Source organism: Vombatus ursinus, unplaced genomic scaffold (genome assembly GCF_900497805.2).
Source record: "Vombatus ursinus unplaced genomic scaffold, bare-nosed wombat genome assembly UNPS02014821.1, whole genome shotgun sequence".
NCBI lineage: Eukaryota > Metazoa > Chordata > Mammalia > Diprotodontia > Vombatidae > Vombatus > Vombatus ursinus.
Genome location: NW_020954599.1, coordinates 33,266,718 through 33,288,737, shown reverse-complemented (window position 1 = coordinate 33,288,737; position 22,020 = coordinate 33,266,718). Strand labels below are relative to the sequence as shown.

Below are 22,020 nucleotides of genomic sequence, written 5' to 3'. Positions count from 1 at the left end.
ATTGGTCATGCTATATACGGGGTGTCCCAAAAGCCATAGTGTAGTTATAAACTATTAAAACCTAAAACTGAGACCTTTGGGACATCCTCTGTAAAATTTCTAAATTCTGTAGCGTTTTCCTATACTAGCTGGGGCATTGTAGATTAATGTGTAGAGAACTAGACTTAGAGTCAGAAAGATTTAGCCCCCCACACTGACTAGTTGTGTGACCCTGGGAAGTCACCTATCTGAGCCTCATTTTCTTAATCTGTAAAACAATTTAATTTTAAAATTAATTATTAAATTATTGTTAATTAATTGTTAAATTAAAAATTAAATTAACTTTAAAAATCTCTAAAACAATTTTAGAATGGGTCCACTAGTCACTCATAACTCCCAGGGCCAGAGTAGAAAATCAAAGGAGGTGATATATGTAACGTGCTTTGGTATTTAATGTGAACTGCTATCAGTGGTGATAATTCCAGGCTGTGGTATTCCCCTCTCCACCCGTCAGCACGCCGTGTCGGCTTTGCTGGAAAGAACATCAGCTGAGTTACAGGCTGTAGAACAGGACTTGTCACAAGAAGCAGAGGAAGAGGAGGAAGAGGAAGATGAAGAGGGACAGCAGAAAGATCCAAGGAATCTGGAGGAATGTTGGTACGATGGTTATTTCCTTTTCTGATTTTGTTAGCGCAGGAGTGTGTGGGGCGAGGGTGGGTAGGGGATGGTGTGCAAGAGGGATGGTTCTTATGGAGGGGAGGCTCTTTGGGGTTTTGTGGGCTCTTTGTGGTCAGGCAGAGGACAGATTACCAAGATAATTCTCTTTTCTAGCCTGTATACCTTCTGATGTTGGCTATAGAGCACTTCACTTTATTTTCCGTAATGAACCTTAAGTAACCATTTTGAGAGTTAGATCATCTTGGTTACCGTTTCTGAAGTCTTACTCTTTTGTCTTACCAAGAGTACAGAAAGGCCATTTCTACGCTGACAAAGTAAATTAAATCAGAAAACAAAAACTATTATTGTCTAACCCTTCACCTTTCCCCTCCACCATTTTCATCCGTGTGTGTGTGTGTGTGCATCTTACTATGTTTTAAAGAACCAGTATAGCTGGGGACAGTCGATAAATGTTCAGTCATTTTTCAGTCGTGTCTGACTCTTTGTGACCCCATTTGGGGTTTTCTTGGCCAAGACACTAGAGTGGTTTGCCATTTCTTTCTCCAGCTTATTTAACAGATGAGGAAACTGAGGCAGACAAAGTTAAATGACTTGCCCAGGGTCACATAGTTAGTAAGTGTCTGAGACCAGATTTGAACTCGGGAATATGATTTTTCCTGACTTCAGGCCTGGCGCTCTGTCCATTGTGCCACTTAACTGAGCTTGATAGGTCCAACCAATAATGTGTTGACAATTGTAGTGTAGATAAGAGTTACAGTACAGATAAACCAGTAAGCATGAGTGATAGAGCAAAATCCAGGTTTTTACTGATGCTTTTTGATTATACATCATATTCATTTCCAAACATTCACACCACAACTCCCACTGTCACCCCCCCCCCCCCCAGTCTTATCCACAGTCCCTTAGAACAAAGATAACAAAGATTTTTAAATTGGATCAGGGAGCTATTTAGCAAAACCAACCAAGACATCCATGTGTACCATACCAGTAATCCACCTCTGCAATGAAAGGAAGGAGAGGCATCTTCTCCAAGCTTGGTTATTATAATTACACAGTGCTCAGTTCCATTTTATTATTCTTTCTGTCAAAACCTAGATTTAAGACTCAGGATGGAAAATGCTATCCACATCCAGAAAAATAACCATGGAGTCTGAATGCATACTGTTTGCTCTCCTGTTCTTTAGTTTTGTTTTATTTCTTCTTTCTCATGGTTCCTCCCATTAGTTCTAATTCTTCTTTCCATCATGATTAATGTGAAAATATGTTTAATATGAATGTATAAGTAGAGCCTATATCAGATTAAACACTGTCTTGGGGAGGGAGGAAGAGAGAGAAAATTTAAAACTCAAAATCTGATGGAAATGAATGTTGAAAACTAAAATAAATTGTTCTAAAAAATAAAAAAACCCTAGATTTACAAAATAGATAATCTAGGAGACTGTGCATGTTACAGTGAAGTGATGTTATAGAAGAGCTTTCATAGCAGACTTAATATAATCACATATATATGTATCAAAATGATTTTTGATGTACACACAACTTCCCCAAAATACATTTATAGTATATAACAAATAATCCCATGGTTATTCGTTGCCAATTTCCGCTTATCTTAAGTTTATGGCCAAGAATTAATACTTGTTATAGCAGAAAGTTTCTGCCTGCTGCCTCAGCTCTATGTAGAAAGTCTCACATGAAAATTGAGATGCAAGGTTTTTAGTGGTAAATGTGTGGCGTCTGCTAATGCGAGACATTCAGCAAAACTGTCAGTAGCTGGGGTGAGCTGGACTGACTCTGGTGTTCCATTTGGTACTTATTGTTCAGTCATGTGTAATTCTTTGTAAACCCAGGGAACATACAGTCCGTGGGGTTTTCTTGGCAAAGATACTGGAGTAGTTTGCCATTTCCAGTGTATTTAGGCAAACAGAAGTTAAGTGACTTGCTCAGGGTCATGCAGCTAGGAAGCGTGTGAGGCTAGATTTGAACTCAGGTCTTCCTGACTCCAGGCCCAGCGCTCTCTCCACTGAGCCATCTAGCTGCCTGCTCCCATTTGATAGTATTCTCTTACAAATAGAAATTACAGATGTGGTCAAAAGGCTCTTTTTAAGGTAGTCCATGCCAAAGATGGCAGCACGGACCACAATTTCCCGTGGAAATATTTATCAGAATAAATAAAAGTACAGTCCAACATAGATAATGTTAATTAGTGGTTTTCTAAGTCAAGATGCAGACCACAGGGATCCATTTCTATTTGAGTTTGACACCACTGGCTCATGTGAAGGACTTCGTTAAAGGTGAGAGACGAGCTAACACAGTAATTCCCTTCTGATGTTTTAAGTAGGTAAACCCCCTTTAAAAAGGGTTCAAGGGACAGCTAGATAGCGTAGTGGATAGAGCACCAGCCCTGGAGTTGGGAGGACCTGAGTCCAAATCTGGCCTCAGACACTCACTAGCTGTGTAACCCTGGGCAAGTCACTTAAACCCAGTCACCTAAGGAAAAAAAAAGATTCAAAATGGAACTGTCCTTTTTTAAGGAAGGTTCTGTGGTGTGTGTGTGTGATAGTATAATGAGGATGGAGTCTAGACTTGTAATTTCATTGATATTCTCCCATTAGACTGAGAGCTCCTCTGACAGGCACTGGTTTTTGCCTTTCTCTGTCTCTTCATCCCTGGCACATAGTAGGTGCTTTAATAAATGCTTATTGATCAAATGAATGAACATAGTGAGCTATCAGATTGAGCACGCGCAAGTTGGCTCCATCTCTGCAATCTCCAGTCTTGGAGAATTGCCTAGATCACTGAGAGGTGAAATAATTTGCTCTAGGTCCACACAGCTGGTGTGTGTCAGAGGTGGGATTTGAACCCCAGGTCTGTCTGCAAGGCCAGCCCTCCATCCACCACACCATAAGTAAAGTGTGTAAGTGGTTTGCAGACTCGCTTCACCTTCATAGTGGGTCATATTCTCCCCCGAAGGCCCGCTCTCATTGTGTGCTACCTAGTTCCAAGCCTATGGAGCACAAGCTTTCATGTATCCTACCAAGCTGAAAAGATCTTGAGAAGACCCAGCAACAAAACCTATATTTCTGTTATCTGATACAGCCTATCAAGTTGGATTCTAAGAAGCTCGTTTCCTGAATATTTGTTGAGTCACTTAAGCCATGTCTGACCCTTCGTGACCCCATTTGGGGTTTTCTTGGCCAAGATACTGGAGTGGTTTGCCGTTTCCTTCTCCAGCTCATATTACGGATGAGGAGCTGGGACAAACAGGGTTAAGTGGCTTGCCCAGGGTCACACAGCTAGGAAGTGTCTGAGGCCGTATTTGAACTCAGGTCTTCTTGACTTCAGGCCCAGCATTCTATCCACTGCACCACCTGACTGTCCTTCCTGAATATTAGCAGCCACTAAGTAATGACTTTTTTTCAGCCATAGCAAAATGAAAAACTGCTGGTGTGGAAGGATCGTAATCTACATCAGTGAAGGTGGTGCTCACAGTGCTGAAATCACAGGCTCTTAAGTACTTTCAGAAACATTAGCTTATAGCATCAAGCCTCATGAATTAGAGATCTCTATTTACTGCATTTTATAGCATAACATAGAACAAACATATTTAGAGCCTTTTTATTTTTCTTTGTTTTTTCTTTTTCATTTTTTTGGGTGAGGCAGTTGGGGTTAAGTGACTTGACCAGAGTCACATAGCTAGTGAGTGTTATTGAATTTAGGACCTCCTAACTCCAGGGCTGGTGCTCTATCCACCGCACCACCTAGCTGCCCCCGTTTTAGTTTTCTTTTTTTCTCTCTCTTTTTTTTCTTTTTTTGTTTTGTTTTGTTTTCTGGTTTTTTTTTGTTTGTTTGTTTTAGTTTTCTTGAAAAATAATTTAGAAACGAGTCATGCAGGTGGCCTGTAAGCAGTGTTGCTGGCCTTGTTGCTCATTACCCAGGTGATAACTGGGCACTATGGTTTTCTTCAGAGAAGTTGTTAGTTCAGGACAGACTCTTTTTCTCTCTCCTCTCGTAGGTTAGAAATGTTAGCAGAGACCTCCGATGAGTTCCTGGCCAAGGAAGGAGCAGAAGATAACCCGTCAGAGGGGAATGACTTTACAGAAGACCCCGGGCCGTGTGTGCCTAAGTCGAGTGAGGATGAGAGTGAGAAAGAGACCAGCCGTACCAAAGAACCTCGGAGTCAGCTCCCTACTGTCATGGCCAGCCTGGTGAATATTTTAAGATGTGTTTCTAAAGCAACAACACCATGTAATCTAAAAACCAAACAAAAACCCCAGACATACTCTTCAGGAGTAATTATATTCTGTGTTCATGAGTCAGAATCTAATCATGAAATGCATTGATGATGTATGAGTGTAGTGTAAGATGTTCTGTATGGGCTTGAAAATTTATAAATTGATTCAAAAGACTAATTCTCAGATAGTGTTTGATATATGAAAGCTAAGCCTAAGAGTAATTAAAAGAAATAGGGCTACTCATTTTTTATAAATGTATTTATTTATAAAAGTTCCCATGAATATGTATTATATATTTTTCTTAAATTCTGTTTAGCGCGCACTTATAGAATCGATGTGACAGTGATTTAAGGTCTAAACAGGGAATGAACATTTGAAACCCACAGAGGGAGTTGACTTTCCGATTGAAAGTTTATTATTGATTCCCTGATTAGCTAATGGATCAGTGTAGGCTCAGCAAATACTGTAATAGGCAGAATACTTTAGTGAGAGCCACTTCCTAAAAGGGAGAGGTAATATGAACATCCAGGCTTTGCTTTCGTTCTCTGATGATCCTTGTTTGAATTTGACTTTCCTTTTCATAAAATCCAAGGAAAAATTAAATTGTCAAAAAGCTTTGATTTTATTTTCCATGTTTAATCAAAACATTTTAACATTTATTTTCTGCTGAGCATTATATTAGTTTTAATTCTTTTGGTGGCTATTTCCCCCCCAAAAAAATGACATTAAAGCTTTAATTTAAAAACTCTTTCGTGAAAGGCCTTTTAAAGCATACAATTTATCTACTAAAAATTTACTTTTTTTTTTTTTTAGAATGTAAAGTATTTGAAGCAGTTGCAATTTTAGATGTAGATAGATAACCATATAGGTATTTATGTGTGTGTATGTAATTTATTTATTTATTCATTCATTCATTCATTTGTTCATTCATTCATTTATTTGTTTGTTTGTTTATTGCTTCAGTGGTTTTCTCAAAAGCTGTTATTCTACCTATCCTAATTTTTGTCCTAACCTGTGACTTCATCAAGGTATGGAGCTCCCAGGGAGGAAACTCTAACAATTTGAATCTACTGTCCTTCTAGCTCTCCTAGTCTTCAGGAGTTGCCTGGGACACTGAAAATTTAAGTGACTTCACCAGAGTCACACAGCTAGTATGTGTCAAAAACAGAATTTGAACCCAGGTCCTCCTAATTCTAAGGCTTGCTCTCTATCCACTTTGCTGTATTTCCCTTGTTATTTTTTGACAAGTATTATTTTAAAAAAACAACAACTTATAATGGAAGTCTTTTTCTCTGATCCCACTACCTGGCCTATTGCATAAAGATAGAGTAATCTTTGTGTTTGTTTGGTCTAGTACATGTTTTTTCTCCTCATTTGTGTACGTGAAAACCATCTTTATATATGTGTATGGACAAATGGAGAGAGAGAGAAACCTATAGCAACTTGACGATTTGTTATTTCTGATATACAAGGTATTTCATATCTGAATTCAGTATTTTTTCTCCTCATTTATGTATGTGAAAACCATCTTTATATATGTGTATGTGTAAATGGAGAGAGAGAGACCTATAACAATTTGATAATTTATTGTTTCTAATATACAAGATACTTCATATATGAATTCAGTATTTTTTCTCTTCATTTATGTATATGAAAACCATCTTTAGATATGTATATATAAATGGAGAAAGAGAAACCTATAACAACTATATGATTTGTTACTTCTGACATACAAGATACTTCATATTTGGATTCAGTATTTTTTCTCCTCATTTATATATGTGAAAATCATCTTTGTATATGTATATATAAATGGAGAAAAAGAGACCTATAATAACTAGATGATTTATTATTTCTGATATGTGAGATAGTTCATATTTGAATTCAGTATTTTTTCTCCTCATTTATATATATGAAAACCATCTTTGGATATGTATATATAAATGGAGAAAGAGAGAGAAACCTTTAACAAGTATATGATTTATTATTTCTGATATAGGAGATACTTCATATTTGAATTCAGTTTTTTCTCCTCATTTGTGTATGTGAAAACTGTCTTTGTATATGTGTATATATAAATCAAGAGAGAGACCTATAACAACAATTTATTATTTCTGTTATACAGGACACTTCATATTTGAATTCAGTATTTAAAACAAATAAGAAATTATTACTTTCCCCATCAGGTTGATAAAGAGACAAACACCGAGGAAGCATTTCATGAAAATATGGCAGTACGCCCTAAGGACCGTTCCACCCTGAGCTCTCAGCAGCATCCCTTTGTTAGAAACAGCATGATTGTACGCTCCCAAACCTTTTCTCCAGGAGAGCGGAACCACTACATCTGTAGGGTAAGGTGAAAAGTGAGGGTAATCACTTGTTATTGTCATTTCAGTGAGTAGCCATAAAGAATAAAATATCATCCACTGAGAAATCTCACATTTGGGATATAAGCAGTACCTGGAAATGTTTGGGTTTTTTTCCCCAAAAATACTTAAATGACTTTACTGTTTCTGCTTAGTTTTTTTTTTTTAAGTAGATGTCTTAGAGATTAATTGTTGCTTCCTACTATCACTGATTTGGTAGGCACTTATTATTTAATGAGAATGTTATTTGGGTTGAATGGATAAACTATTTGAGATTCAGGTTAGTATTTATAAATTTATGGACTCATACATGAGAGCTAAAAGGAACCTTGGAGACAGCTAGGTGGCGCAGTGGATAGAGCACCGGTCCTAGATTCAGGAGGACCTGAGTTCAAATCTGACCTCAGACACATAACACTTACTAGCTGTGTGACCCTGGATAAGTCACTTAACCACATTGCCTAGCCAAAAAAAAAGGGACCTTGGAGACCATAGACACAACAATCTACTTCAAATGTATGTGTGTATAAATTTAAGAAATATATATTTTATATAATATAAAATATTTTATATAAAATATATTGGATACATTTAATAACACAGACATACATATTATATATAAATATTACATATTTACATATTGTATAAAATATATAATAGCATAAGAACATATCATAAATATATAAAATATATAATATAAAATGATATATTTTGTTTATTTATTATACATGAAAAAACATACATAAAAATTAAGTGACTTACCCAGGGTCATGCAGCTAATAAGGTTCTAAAGCTAATAAAGGTCTTTCGTACCTCAAGCCCTATGTGCAGTCTACTCTGCCATGCTGCCTCTCAGTGAGATACAGGATATATATTTCTGTTAACATGTAGCCAGTATATATTGGCCTGTGCTATTAAGGCTATTTCAGACCCTATTAGTCCTGCTGAAGTCAAAATTCTGTTTAAGGCTAAAGATCAAAAGAGCCCATTGATAGTAATAGTAAGCTTTACCTCTTCTGGACCTAGTTCTATCTTGCAGTGATGCCGATGGGGGTTGGTGTTCAGGGAAGACTAGCACTTCTGGTGTGTGGACTTGCCGATCCCTTTCCAGTGGTGCTTATCCGCTTTTGGTATCTACCTGGTACTCAACTCTCACCTGTGGCTCCAAGAAACTGTAGTATGTGCAACAGCCATACTCTGTTAAAACCATTTTGGGAGATGGCTAAACCAGGATGGAGATAACTGACAGGTTTCAACCTGTTGGTGAGTTAGGGGGATGTCCACCCCAAGAATGAGAAGATTTCCCACATTGGATGGACAGATGAGAACAATTTGTTCCAACAGCCATGAAGGCCATTGAAGCAGGTGCCGTGGGGCGCTTAGAACTTGGTCAGGCATGGAAGATGCCAAGGCATCCGCTGCATTCCTGGCCATCATTGCCTGACATCTTGACTTTGTCTTGCCACTTAACTTGAATAACTCTGGAAGAGAGAGTAAGACTGATGACTTTGTGCAAGTCTGCCTTCTTTAAATCCAATTCACTCACAAGTCAAGATATCACCCTGTAACGACATTGGTCCTCTTTGAAAACAAAGGACAAACAACAACAGTAACCTTGTAAAGTCCGTTCCAGCTCTCAGTAAGGTTGATTGCAATAGAATTGGGTAAAATATGCAGTTCTAAGAAAAATTATTACTTTCTTTGGCAAGACTTTCTGATAGCACATGAACTACATTCGATTCTATATGTGTGTGCACACGCATGTGTGAGAAACTGGGCTGTACAGTTATTTTTTTCCTCTCTCTATTGTGTCTTTAACAGTTAAACCGAAGTGACAGTGACAGTTCCACGTTGGCTAGAAAATCCCTCTTTGTGAGAAATGCAACAGAACGCCGCAGCTTGCGGGTCAAGAGGGTATGTATCACTTTATGTCCACTCCCTTCCCCGCCCCTTTCCTTTCAGACAGGTCAGAATTAGCTCATGATCAAAGACAGATGTGGAAGATGTAATGCTGCCATCCTCTTAGGCATCTGTAAGAAACACCCCAGGACTATCCAGAGCTCTAAGTGTCATGTCGGTTGTAGAAATGTCTATGGTGGCATATACAAGTAAGCGTGTTAATTTCATTTCCGGTGGTTTGGAATTTATGGTGGTTGAGTCTAAGCCTGAGCTAAAATTTATATCCATGCCATCTATGCAGAAACAGTCTGATGTGTGAACTAATAATAAATATATGTTGAAGGCCTGCTCCGTACCCAGCAGTATGCCAGGGATGAAAGGGATTACCAGGGGAGACTAAAATCCAGAACTTGCCTTCTAGATACTTACTGTGTATAATTTGGGGAAACAAGATTGAAGTCTAACAAACAACAGAAGATTAAAAAGTCAAGATATAGTCGAGTACTAAACAGTACATTTTTAAGTACCTTAAAAGCAAACATTTAGAGCAAAAAAATTGGAAGTAATGAGATTGCCAATCAGTTGGGGAATGGCTGATCATATGGTGATATTAAATGTATTCTGTGTTGTGCCATAAGAAATGAGCTGAACCCTCATTAATTGTAATGACCAGTCTTAGTCACAGAGAACAAATTATGAAACACTTCTCTTCTCCTAGGAAAAAGGTAGGGGGATTAGGAATGCAGAATGTTGCATCTGCTCTCAGATGTGATTATTGTGCTTAGTGATTTTACTCAACTGTTTTCCTTTTCTTAAGATTAAAAAAATTTTCTTCGGTTCTTCACTGTTACTTTCAATGATTCTTTGTCCCCTAGTCCCCACAGAACCTTCCTTTGTAAGAAATAACTATGTTAATTGTTTTATCTATGTTGTAAAAGAACATGGAGACAAGTAGTATGTTGACTTTAAAAAAAAACACAAAACATTCCAATTCATTATTTATTTATTTTGAGCATTCTTTTCTTTTTAAATTTTGAGTTCCAAATTCTCTCCCCATCTCCCATCCCCTCTACCTGCCACTGAGATTGCAAGCAATGTGATATCAATTACACATGTGAAACCATGCAAAACATTTCCATATTAGCCATATTTTTTTTTAAAAAAAGCAAGAAAAATAAAGTGAGAAAATTATACTTCACTTTGCGCTCAGAGTTCATCAGCTCTCTCTCTCTGGAGGTAGATAGCATTTTTTCATCATGAGTCCTTTGGAATTGTCTTGGATCATTGTATTGATCAGAGTAGCCAAATCTTTCACAGTTGATCATCATTATAAGATTGCTATTGCTGCGCAGAATGATTCCCCAGTTCTTTTCACTGCATTTTGCATTAGTTCATATAGTTCTTGCCATGTTTGTTTTTTTTTCTGAAACAATCCCCCCTTGTCATTTCTTAAAGTACAGTAGTATTCCATCACAATTGTATGCCACAACTTGTTCAGCCATTCTCCAGCTGATGAGCATCACCTTGATTTCCAGTTCTTTGCCAGCATAAAAAGAGCTGCTATAAATATTTTTGTACATATAGGTCTTTTCCCATTTTCTTTGATTTCTTTGGGATACACACCTAGCAGTGGTATTGCTGGATCAAAGGATATGCACCATTTTATAGCCCTTTGGGCATAGTTCTAAATTATTCTCCAGAATGGTTGGACCAGTTCACTACACCACCAACAGCTCATTAGTGTACTTGTTTTTCCCTCATCCCCTCCAGCATTTGTCATTTCTGATAGGTGTGAGGTGGTACTTTAGAGTTGTTTTAATTGGCCTTTCTCTAATCAATAGTGATATAGAACATTTTTTCATGTGACTATAGATAGCTTCGATTTCTTCTTTTGAAGACTTTTTTTGATTTTTAAAGGATTTATCAATTGAGGAATGGCTTTTAGTTTTATAAATTTGACTCAGTTCTATACTTAGTACATATTTGAGAAGTGAGAGAAATTTTATCAGAGAAACTTGTAAAAATTTTTGACATTATTTCATTGTCTATGTCTACCTTTTAACAAAATGTAGATTCCCTGATTATCTCTTTTAGTAAGACTGTTTTTGCTTTTGCTTTGTCTAAGATCATGATTGCTACCCCTGCCTTTTTTACTTCAGCTGAAGAGTATTAGATTCAGCCCCCGTCCTTTATTTTAACTCTGTTGTGTGTCTTTCTGTTTCATGTATGGCTGTTGTAAGCAACATCCACTTCTGTTTTATGGCTGAGCTCATCCCATTCACATTCACAGTTCTGATACTAGCTGTATTTTCCTGCATCCCATTTTCTTCTGTTTCTTTCTCTCTGTCCTTCTCCCCCCCCCCCCCGCTGTCTCTCCTCAAAAAACTGTTTTGCTTCTAATCACTGCCTCCCTTAATTTGTCTTCTTTTTTAATCATCTCTTTTCCCCTTTCCCTGATCCCTTTCCCTTCCTATTTCCCTACTGGGCAAGTTATATTTCTATACACAACTGAGTATGTATATATAGTCTTTCCTCTTTGAACCAGTTTCAATGAAAGTGAGATTTAAGCATTACTCACCATCTTCCTCCTCTTCCCCCCCATTTTCCCCTTCACTGTAAAAATCTTCCCAGTGTACCTCTTTTATGTGAGAAAATTTGCCCCAATTCTACCTCTCCCTTTCTTCTTCTCCCAGAGCACCCCTTCATCTCAATCCCTTCATTTTTTTGGAGATAATTTCAACATAATCAACTCAACATCCATGCCCTCTGTTTATGTAAACTCTTTTTTAACTGCCCTAGTGATATAATGTTCTTAAGAGTTCCATGTATTATCTTCCCAGACAGAAATGTAAACAATTTAACTTTATTAAGTTCCTTATGATTGCTTTTTCATGTTTCATATCTCATACCTTTTTATGGTTTTCTTGAGTCTTCTGTTTGAATGTCAGATTTTCTAATCAATTCTGCTGTTTTCATCAGAAATGCTTAAAAGTCCTCTATTTCATTAAATGTTCATTTTTTCTCTGTAAGGATTATACTCAATTTTGCTAGGAAGATTATTCTTGGTTTGAATCTTAGCTCCTTTACCTTCTGGAATATCATATTCCAAACCCTCCACTCCTTTAACATGGAAGCCTCAAAAGAAACTCTTTGTAGCAATATCAGGGAATGAAGAATGTTCCAAACAAATGAAATTTCCAAATAACTGAAAATTATGACTTTAAGCTCCAAAAGTTCTAGTTTAACCATTTTGGTCTAGTCTTAGTTCTACTTCTAACTGTGTCACTGTTAACTTTTCCGTTCTTCATCTATGGTGCATAGTTGACTTCAAAATATATACATTTATACATCTTCCTGCTTTATTTAATGAAATTTATTGATTTATGATCAATTGATCCTATCAATTTGGATCAATTGATTTGATCTTTTCTTGGTGCCTCGGGGTCATCACTATAAACGACAGTTATTTTATTGTTAAATAATACATTGATGTTCCTCGGGTTATTGTGTTAGAAGACCTTTTATACTAAATGGCCCCTTGGCTATTGTGCCTTTAGTCCTTACCCCTGCTTGTTGTAGTTTTTCTGTCTCTACCCTCCCTGTCAGTCATCATTATCAACATGTCACCCCACAATAGCCAGTCAGCCCCTTTTAATCATCAGTGGATCTGAGAACCCTAGAGACAGGCATGTTAGAATTATGTTTAATGAGAATAAACAGTATCCATGAGGAGGGCCATCATTATCTTTTATTAGCAAAATGCATAGACTTCTCTTTTAATCACATTTTGTTACAAACTCCATAACATTCTCAACAAGTACTGATAAAATACATAACAGAACAGTCTTAAGAATTATTTACAGTTTTAAAATTGAAGAATAAAAACTTTAGCAAAATAACAACTTATTTGCTGTCTCCAATCTCTTTGGTGTCTCTGTGCTTATGACATTTTGATGTTTGTTTTGTGTAATCCTAGTTAATGTTCTAATTGGTTTTCTTCACTTTCTTTTAAATATAAAAATCATACTCCGATAACGTTGATTAAAACAATTTGTTCTGCCATTCCTAAATCATAGCACCTAAGTCTTCCCTCCCTTTTTTCTTTTTTTTGCTACTAATTACCAATTAATTAATACTTTGTTAATTACTAATTTACTATTCTCTATTTTCATTTTTTATTCTATTTTATATTCTTAATTTTTAATTAATCAATTTAATTACTAATCTCTGAATGTTTTTGTACAGCTAGGACTTCTCCCCCTTTTGTTAACATTCTTAGGCTATAATCATAGTATTGGGATCAGTAGGCCAAAGGACATGATCAGTTTTTATGGGGTTTGTTGTCTACAATACATGGGGTTTCTGATATCTGTAGGTCAAAGGACAAGATCAGCTTTTATAGGATTTATTGTCTGCAGTACATGGGGTTTCTGATCTGTATTTCAGCTGCTTCAAGGTCTTTTTTTTTTTTTAATAATTTAAAAGTTTAGGGGTTGAATTGATGAATGACATAGTACCATAACCTAATTCAGACTTTTATTGATTCACACCTTAAGTCCAAGTATTACATGTCCATAGTATTCAGGAGCAGAGAGGGAAGCCAGGTGGCACAGTGGAGAGAGTGTTGGGCTTGAAGTCAGGAAAACTTGTCTTCCTGAGTTCAAATCTGGCCTCAGACACTTCCCAGCTGTGTGACCCTGGGCAAGTCACTTAATCCTGTTTGTCGAATGAGATGGAAAAGGAAATGGCAAACTACTCCAGAATTGTGGCTGAGAAAACTCCAAATGGGGTTACGAAGAGTTGGACATGACTGAAAAATTCAAGAAGACATGGCCAAAAGCACGGGAGACCTTCTGAACTGAGGGTAGCAGCTGAGCCACAGTGGGTTTGCTAGGGTGTTAGTGACTTGTATTACTACAGCTGGTTATTCTGGAAAGACTTTTTTTGTAGAAGGTTCATTTTAATCCAGGTTTTCAGGTGATAGGAATAGACTGGTAAAAATCAACAGTAAAGGGTATCCTGAATAAGGGATATATAGAAAGAGCAATGATTTATCCATAGAAAAGATCCATAATATCCATGAAGGTTTATCAAAACCATCATCTAATGAATGAGCACACCACATTAAGTCTCGTTTCTCCAAACCTGAGCATGCAGGAGGACAAAGGGATTTGAAGCCCACCCACTTTTTCCATGCAAAAAACAAATGGAAGCTATCTGATGGTGAAAATGGCGTGGGTATGTGTCTGTGTGTGATGGGTTCAAAATGAAGCTTGTGGAGGGTGATTCTTACATATATCGGTGTTTACAGTAGTTCTACTGTATCTATCACATAGTAGGTGTTCAATGATCAATTGGTTGTAGTAATGATGGGGTTAAACGCAGCCCAATCCAGGGCTACAAAATAAGGACAAGAGGAGTTGTCATGATCTCCAGCCCTCAATGATATCTCTCTTTATAGTCATGCAAGCCTTCCTTCTTGATCCATCCTCTCCTCTATTCAGTCTTTGTAAAGCCTATCCATTTTTTTCTTAAAATTTCTCTGTGATGATCTCTTCCTCTCCATTTCCACTGACTGCTGTCACGTTCATCTGTGCACATCCATGCATTAGTAGACAACACAATGTAGTAATTCTATGGTCGGTCATATTCTTTCTGGTTCACATTTGTTAGTCCTGACTCCCCAAGGATTGAGACCATGCCTTTACTCTTTTTAACCTCCAGAAGAGCAGAGCTAGATGCATAATTAGGTGTCTTTTTTTTTTAATGTCAGTCTACAGGCATTTATAAAGTGAATTTACTAAGTTCCATATAGGTTCTAAGAGTTGGAGATATACAGAAAAGCAAAAAAAAAATTACAGTTATCTCTTCCACATCATGGATGTTAGGGATGCAGTGCCCTTGTGATCTGGAAAATCCGTGCAAAATTTTTTGAACCTCCCTTTTATTAGACAAGAAGTCTGAATTTTTTCTTTTTCTTTTGCAGAATGTTTACAGTACCTTATTATAAAATTTGGGTTAAGTATTTGGTCATAGGCTAAATGTAAGTTAATGTTAAGTAAAAATACTTTTTCTGCTGGCTTTTGCGTGTTGTCTGCAGCGTCCACAAAACTCCCCCAAAATTCCCATTTAATTTCTTGCGCTAACCCGCAATATATCAAAACTGTGATGTAGAAAGTTGCAGTATGGAAGAGATAACTGTAGTAAAAAATCCCTGCTCTCAAGGAGCTCACATTTTAATGGGGGGGGAGGGGGTATGACAATATGCAAACATCTATGTACCAACAAGATCTATACAGGATAAATTGGGGTTAATTGCCTGGAGATGGTGTGATGGGTAGGCTTTGACCCATAAAAAGACCTAGATTATGTACAGCATGTAAGGGTAGAAGTAAGGCTGAAGAAACTTGATGGGGGGAGATGGGAGCATGCAGAGTAGAGTTAAAGCTCATCTGGGAGGGGGCTAAGAGTTTCCTTGACTTCCCTAAGATTTTGAAAACCACTTTGGATCTAACTTCATCTTCATTGGCATTGCCATTGGATTGTGAATTCCTCAAGGGCATGGACCATCTCTTGCCTTTCTTTGTACCCCCAGCACTTAGCACAGTGCCCAGCACATAGTAGGTGCTTAATAAATGCTTATTGAATGAATTTCTCAAAGCCAAATGAATGGCTGCATGATCTGATAGCATTTGTCCTGCAAAGGGGGTCAGGGGAGTAGGGAGGAATTTAATTCCTTGAAATATGTCTTGTGTTTCCTATTGAGGAAAAAAAAATTCTGTTTTATGTAGGTTACGCCATTTCCCAGCTCATGGTTTTTGTTTCCCTTTATAACCACCCAGACTGTTTGCCCGCCAGTCCATAGAAGATCGGCACGAGAACACCCCCCGCGCACATCTCTTGACTTAGAGCTGGACCTTCAGGCCTCTTTGACCCGGCAGAGCCGCTTGAATGATGAACTCCAGGCCCTGAGAGACTTGCGACAGAAGCTGGAGAACATGAAAGCCCAGGGAGAGCTGGCTCTTTCCGCTGCTATGCTGGAGGATGAGAGGTTTCAGAAGCTCCTGAAACAAGCTGAAAAACAGGTACCAATGACAGCGACTTTATTTCTGAAGGGTTTGGATAGAGTTCTGTCTAATCTGTTTCAAAGTCAAGGAAGTTCCCACCTTAAAATTTGGGTGTCTTTAAAAAAAATAGTATCTTCCAATTACTTGTTTAGAACTTGGAATTTCTGTACCCATAACAACTATGCAGGAGTTCCACTTTACAAATATGAGTTGTGGGTTGGACAACAGTTTGTCTGAAGGTTTAGGTGTTTCATTCGTTCATTCATTTATTCCTCCCTTTCCCACCCCACCCCCCTTTTATTTTTTGTAAAAAAATCTCTTTCCAGTCCCTCCTCCACCCATTGAGAAGGCAGGCAACGTAATATCAATTATACATGTGCAGTCATGGAAAACATTTCCATATTAGCCATGTTGCTCCCCCCCCAAAAAAAAACCTGTTCACCTTCAGAGAAAGAACTGATATTGTCTGAATACAGATTGAAGCATGCTATTTTTCTCTGTCTTTCTTTTTTGTTCTAGTCTTCTCATACAAAATGACTAATGTGGAAATGTTTTACATGATTGCACATGTATAACCTCTATTGCTTCGCTTACCATCTCAGGGAGGAGAGAGGGGCAGGAAGGAGAGTGGGATAGAATTTGGAACGTAAAACTTTAAAAAAAAAAATCAAATGTTAAAAAATTGTTTTAATATATAATTGGGGGGAAATTTTTTTTAAAAAGTAAAGGAAAAAAGAATAGAGTAAAAAAAATTATATTATAATTTGTACTCAATTCATCAGTTTTCTCTCTGGAGGTGGATAGCATTTTTCATCATGAGTCCTTTGGAATTGTCTTGGATCATTGTACCGATCAGAGCAGGGAGTTTTAGTGGACTACAAGCTCACTAGTAGTCAACAGTGTGATATGACAAACACCCCCCCCCCAAAAAAAAAAGCTAATGAGAAGGCAAGCAATATAATATCAATTATACATGTGCAGTCGTGGAAAACATATTTCCATATTAGCCATGTTGTGCTCCGCCCCCCCCCCCCCCAAAAAAAAAAATCATCCCCCCCCAAAGAAATAATATTGTCCTGCCTTTTTTTACTTATTTATATCTATATATACCTATCCATCTATATATGTATATATGTATGTGTATATATATATATATATATGTATCTATATCTATATTTAACTGAATATAACTGATATTATCCTGCATTAAGAGAGGCATGCCTGCCAGGAATAAGAATGTTCTGGTCCCTTTGTCCTTTGCTCTGAGCAGACCACATCTGAAGCATTGCGTTCAGTCCTGGCTACCCCATTTTAGGAAGGATACAGATTCCTAATAAGCAGGAAAGCATCCTGGGCAAGATGACCAGGATAACCCGGTGCCTCGATTCATTGCCATTGGAGAACCTGGGGCTGTTTAGCCTGGAGAAGAGAAGACGCAGGAGTCATGGATCAGGATAGCTCTCTTCAAACACTTGTGAAGGGCTTTTTCATGAAGAGGGATCGGGCTTGCTCTTTTTGACTCAGGAGGATGAACCAGAAGCAACGGATGGAAGTGGCAAAGAGGCAGATTTAGCGCTATCCAAAAGTGGAATGACTGAGCTGCCTTGAGAGTTGATGGTTTCCCTCTCCCTCCCTGGAAGTCTTCACACAAAGGCTAGATGGTCATCCGGGGGTGTGTTTTAAAGAACATTCATTTTGGGCTAAGGTTTGTGCCAGATGGCTGCTGAGGATCTAACATGGAAAACGCTTTTTGTGTTTCTCTAATTCTGTGGTTCCCATGCTTGCCCTCAGAAATCTATTTTGCTCGTAATACAACAAAAATGAGAGAATCCTCTTCCCTTCCAGCCATAGTTGCCACTTGGTAGGATGGGAACATGGTCCCATGAACACACCTACCCTTTGGAGCTGTACCTATCACTGACTGCCTTTAAAGAGGTCGACAAAGTGGCTTCAGGCATTTTTTTTCCTTTTTGGAGCTTCAAGAGCTAGTCACTTACAGGTTCAGGATATTTGTTATTTGTTTTTTGTTTTTTATTTAGTCTTTTATTTTTCCCCAATTACATATAAAAACAATACACGTAAAAAACATTTGTTTTTAAAATTTTGAGTTCCAAATTCTCTCCCTTCCTGTCGCCCTCATTGAGAAGGCAAGCAGTTTGATACAGGTTATACATGTGTAGTCATGTAAAACATATTTCCATATTAGTCATGATACTTGTTTTTATAAAGGGAATGCCTGTAAATGTTGTGCCTTTCTGAAGGGTTGAGCACCAGCAGAAGAACATAAACCTCTTAGCTGCTCTCCCTGCCTCCTGTCTTTCCTTTCTCCAACCCCTACAACTGCCAAAATAATATTCCCATAGCACAGATATGTGTGGCTCCCCGCTCAGAAGTAATCCGAGGCTCCTTTTTGCCTACGTGATACAAGGCAAACATCTTATTCCAGGCATTTCAAGCATTGCACAGTCTGACTTCACCTTTTCTTTCTAGCCCTATTCCACAGTATTCTTTTACAAGCTCTACCACGCAGCCAGACTGGATCACCGACTGCTCACCAGTCTCATGGTGCCGTTTTTCACCAGTGCATTTATTCTCTAGCTCTGGAATTCACTCTCTTCATGCCTGGCTGGTGGTGAAGGCTTCCCTAACCACCTCTCCTCCAACTCTTCATGCTGAAAGTGTTTTCTCTGCTCTCAGATTTTCTCATTCTTGCATCTCTTCCTCGCTCCCAATCACGTTCCTACAAATAGGGTTTTTCAAAAATTATTTCCACACACGTAACGTGCTCACTGTGTCAATCACAATAGGTTATCTTTTGTACTTAAGGCAGAAAAACTTGCTGTACTGGTCTTTCCCCAGGTTCTTGGCTATATAAAACATGAAACAGATAAAATAAATTTTTACGTTTAGTGTAATATTATTCATGCAAACATGAGAAAAACAAATCTACAAGGAACTAAACCACCACAATTCCCTCAAATCCTAGGGAATTAGAGTAAAAGTTTGCATGTATACATATATGCACATATATGCCACCTATGTTGTTATTAGCATTAATGAAAATGTTTCATGACACTGAAAGAAGGAGTGAGGCTGATGACTTTGTGCAGCTCTGCCTCACTTAAATCCAATTCACACACAAGTCAAGATGTCACCCCATGATGTCATTGGTCCTCTCTGAAAATGAAAGATGAAAAACAGCAACTGAACACGTAAAGTACTTGGGGCAGTAGTACTCAAAGGGTGAGTTACCCCTGCACCTTGGAGGCTCCCTTTGATAGTTGAGTGGAGAATGGACTGGAGTAGGGAGAGACTTGAGGCAGGGACATAAGAGATATTTAACAAATGCTTATTGGATTGAGATAGTACAAGATGTATATCTTGGTTAGAGACAATCCACGTTGGACAGTGAGCTGGGTCGAGATTTGAAGAGAGAAAGGAGATCAAGTTGGATTACATTTGGAAAATGGGGTAGCATTTTTTGATTGATTGATTGATTCAAAGTGCTTGTTTCTGTAAAAGCCCATCTCTCCAGCACCAGAATTCTCTTGCAGATCACATTTATAAAGGTCTTTATGGTTTATGGAGCACTTTATTTACAACTCTCCAAGACAGCCAGTACAGTAAGGTAGTGATCTGCTCAAATCCCCATGGCTAAAAATTGGCAAAGCTGGATTTCGAACCCAAGTCTTCTGACTCCTAAGAGTCGATTGTCCCTGTGATAAGCCGTCATTTTATGAGAATATATATTTAGGCTGGTGTAAATTGTGCTCTTGATATTTCCCGTGTCTAACTTAGGAACTAGTGACTGTACTGTCACAGGTAAATAATGTTTCTGTGTTTTCAAAATTGGAACAAAGTCGCTTCCCTATACCTTTGGCCAAAGCCTTCTGTGGTTTACCTTCACTGATTCAGTTTAATCTAATGTCACTTTTAGTCAATTTTTCCTATCTTTGAAAACCTCTTAAGAACAGGCATTTTCTTCCCATCTCTCATGTTGATGATATAAGTAGAAGTCAGTTCATCATAGACAGATCAAGGGACTCTAATCAGATTTCAGGTCTTTCCAATTGCGAACCAGCAGTGCAGAGAGCAGAGATTCCTAGGTGCCAGTGTCCACTAGGATCATAGGATCATAGGATCAGATCTGGGTGGGACTTCACAAGACATCTGGTCCTACCCTTCATTTTATAGGTGAGGAAATAGACCAAGAGAAGTCGAATTAAATCCAACAGACATTTATTAAATGCTTCTCCTGTGCAAGGTGATGTACTCACTGCTGGAGATTCAACAACAAAATGAAAAATAATCCCTAAAGGGAAGGATTGTATCTTTTAGAGGATAGGGGTGATTGCAACATATAAATATAGCAAGCATGCTGTGTCCCACTTACACAGAGCCAGGCGGGCTGTATTTGCCCCTTAGGACTCTAGGATACCACGAGGGGTTTGGGTGTTTCTCGCTTACGCTCACACCAGCCCTATTTCCCCATCCGTTAGGTGTCAGTGACTAGTGCCTCAGTTCTATCTAATCACTTAATGTCAATTAGCTTTTACAAAAGCATATCTGCTTCAAAGGTATAACACAAGCAAACATACAAACACTTCCCCCAGATATCTTGGGGGCATTCTCTTCTCTCTACCGCCTTGGTCTTTGAGGAAATAGACTCAAGGCAGCTCAGTTCCCATATAGCATTATCTCACCGAGTTCAGTTCCAAACATGGCGTTGGTATCAGATGAGTCCTCAGGTCACTCCCTGCTCCAGGGGATATAGATACTGCACTGACTGGCCAATCCAAACCATAGGACACTTCCTGATCTTTCAAAATTCACAAGATCGGAGGTTCCACTTCTTTCACCTGGAACAGTTGTGAAAAAATGCAGAGGCTAAGGCCCTTTCACAGGTCTACATAACCTCAAAGGGCAGAAGGCACCAAGGACTTTCCCTTTACAATGGTGTCTCTTATTCAACGCTGTAAGCAGAGTCATACCACTACAGCGCAGCCAAAGCTAGAAAGGCCCAAAAAACACTTAGGCTGAGGCTGACTGAAGCCTGTTAAAGATGTCCCCTAGTCGTAGTGAGGTAGAGCAGTGGTTAGAGTGCAGGCCCTGCAATCAGGAGGGCCTGAGTTCAAATCTGGCCTCAGACCAACAATGTGACCCTGGGCAAGTCACTTACCTTGATTCCTTTCAAATGATCTAGAGGATGAAATGGCAAATCCCTCCAGTATCTTTGCCAAGAAAACCCCAAATGTGGTCATGAAGTTGGACACAACTGAAATAACTCAACAACAGCTTCCAAATACATAGCCATTTGAAAAAGCCTCCTCCTAACTACACAAGTTGTAGAGGTGGCGATGACTTGAATAAGATCACAGAAGTAGTAATTAGTGGGGATTGGATCTGCATCCAAGTCATCAATTTTCACCTTTTAATTCAGTTCTTCCTGCTGCATCATCCTACATGAGTACAATTAATGATAATAATGCATATTTGGGTAATACTTTAAGGTTTGCTTAGTCCTTTCCTCAGAATGGGAGCAGCTAGGCATGGCGCCATGGTACAGAATGCTGGGCCTGGAGTCAAGAAGACTCATCTTTCTGTGTTCAAATCTAGCCTCAGACATGTACTGGCTGTGTGACCCCGGGCAAGTCACTTAACACTGTTTGCCTCAGTTACCTCATCTGCAAAAATGAGCCAGAGAAGGAAATGGCAAACCACTCCAATATCTTTGCCAAGAAAACCCCAAACGGCATCACGAAGAGTTGGACATGACTAAAAAACAGCTGGACAACAACG

General features: G+C 38.4%; 1 protein-coding gene across 1 annotated transcript in view; it reads left to right on the top strand.

Moving 5' to 3' along the window:
- The window catches only part of WWC2 (WW and C2 domain containing 2), a 242,101-nt gene that overhangs the window by 197,500 nt on the left and 22,581 nt on the right, over positions 1-22,020 (top strand). The window contains exons 17-21 of the mRNA XM_027837597.1: positions 494-636; positions 4,670-4,862; positions 7,076-7,240; positions 9,077-9,169; positions 15,997-16,239. Of these exons, the coding sequence (XP_027693398.1) occupies positions 494-636; positions 4,670-4,862; positions 7,076-7,240; positions 9,077-9,169; positions 15,997-16,239 (837 nt within the window). The remainder of the gene's footprint in view (positions 1-493; positions 637-4,669; positions 4,863-7,075; positions 7,241-9,076; positions 9,170-15,996; positions 16,240-22,020) is intronic.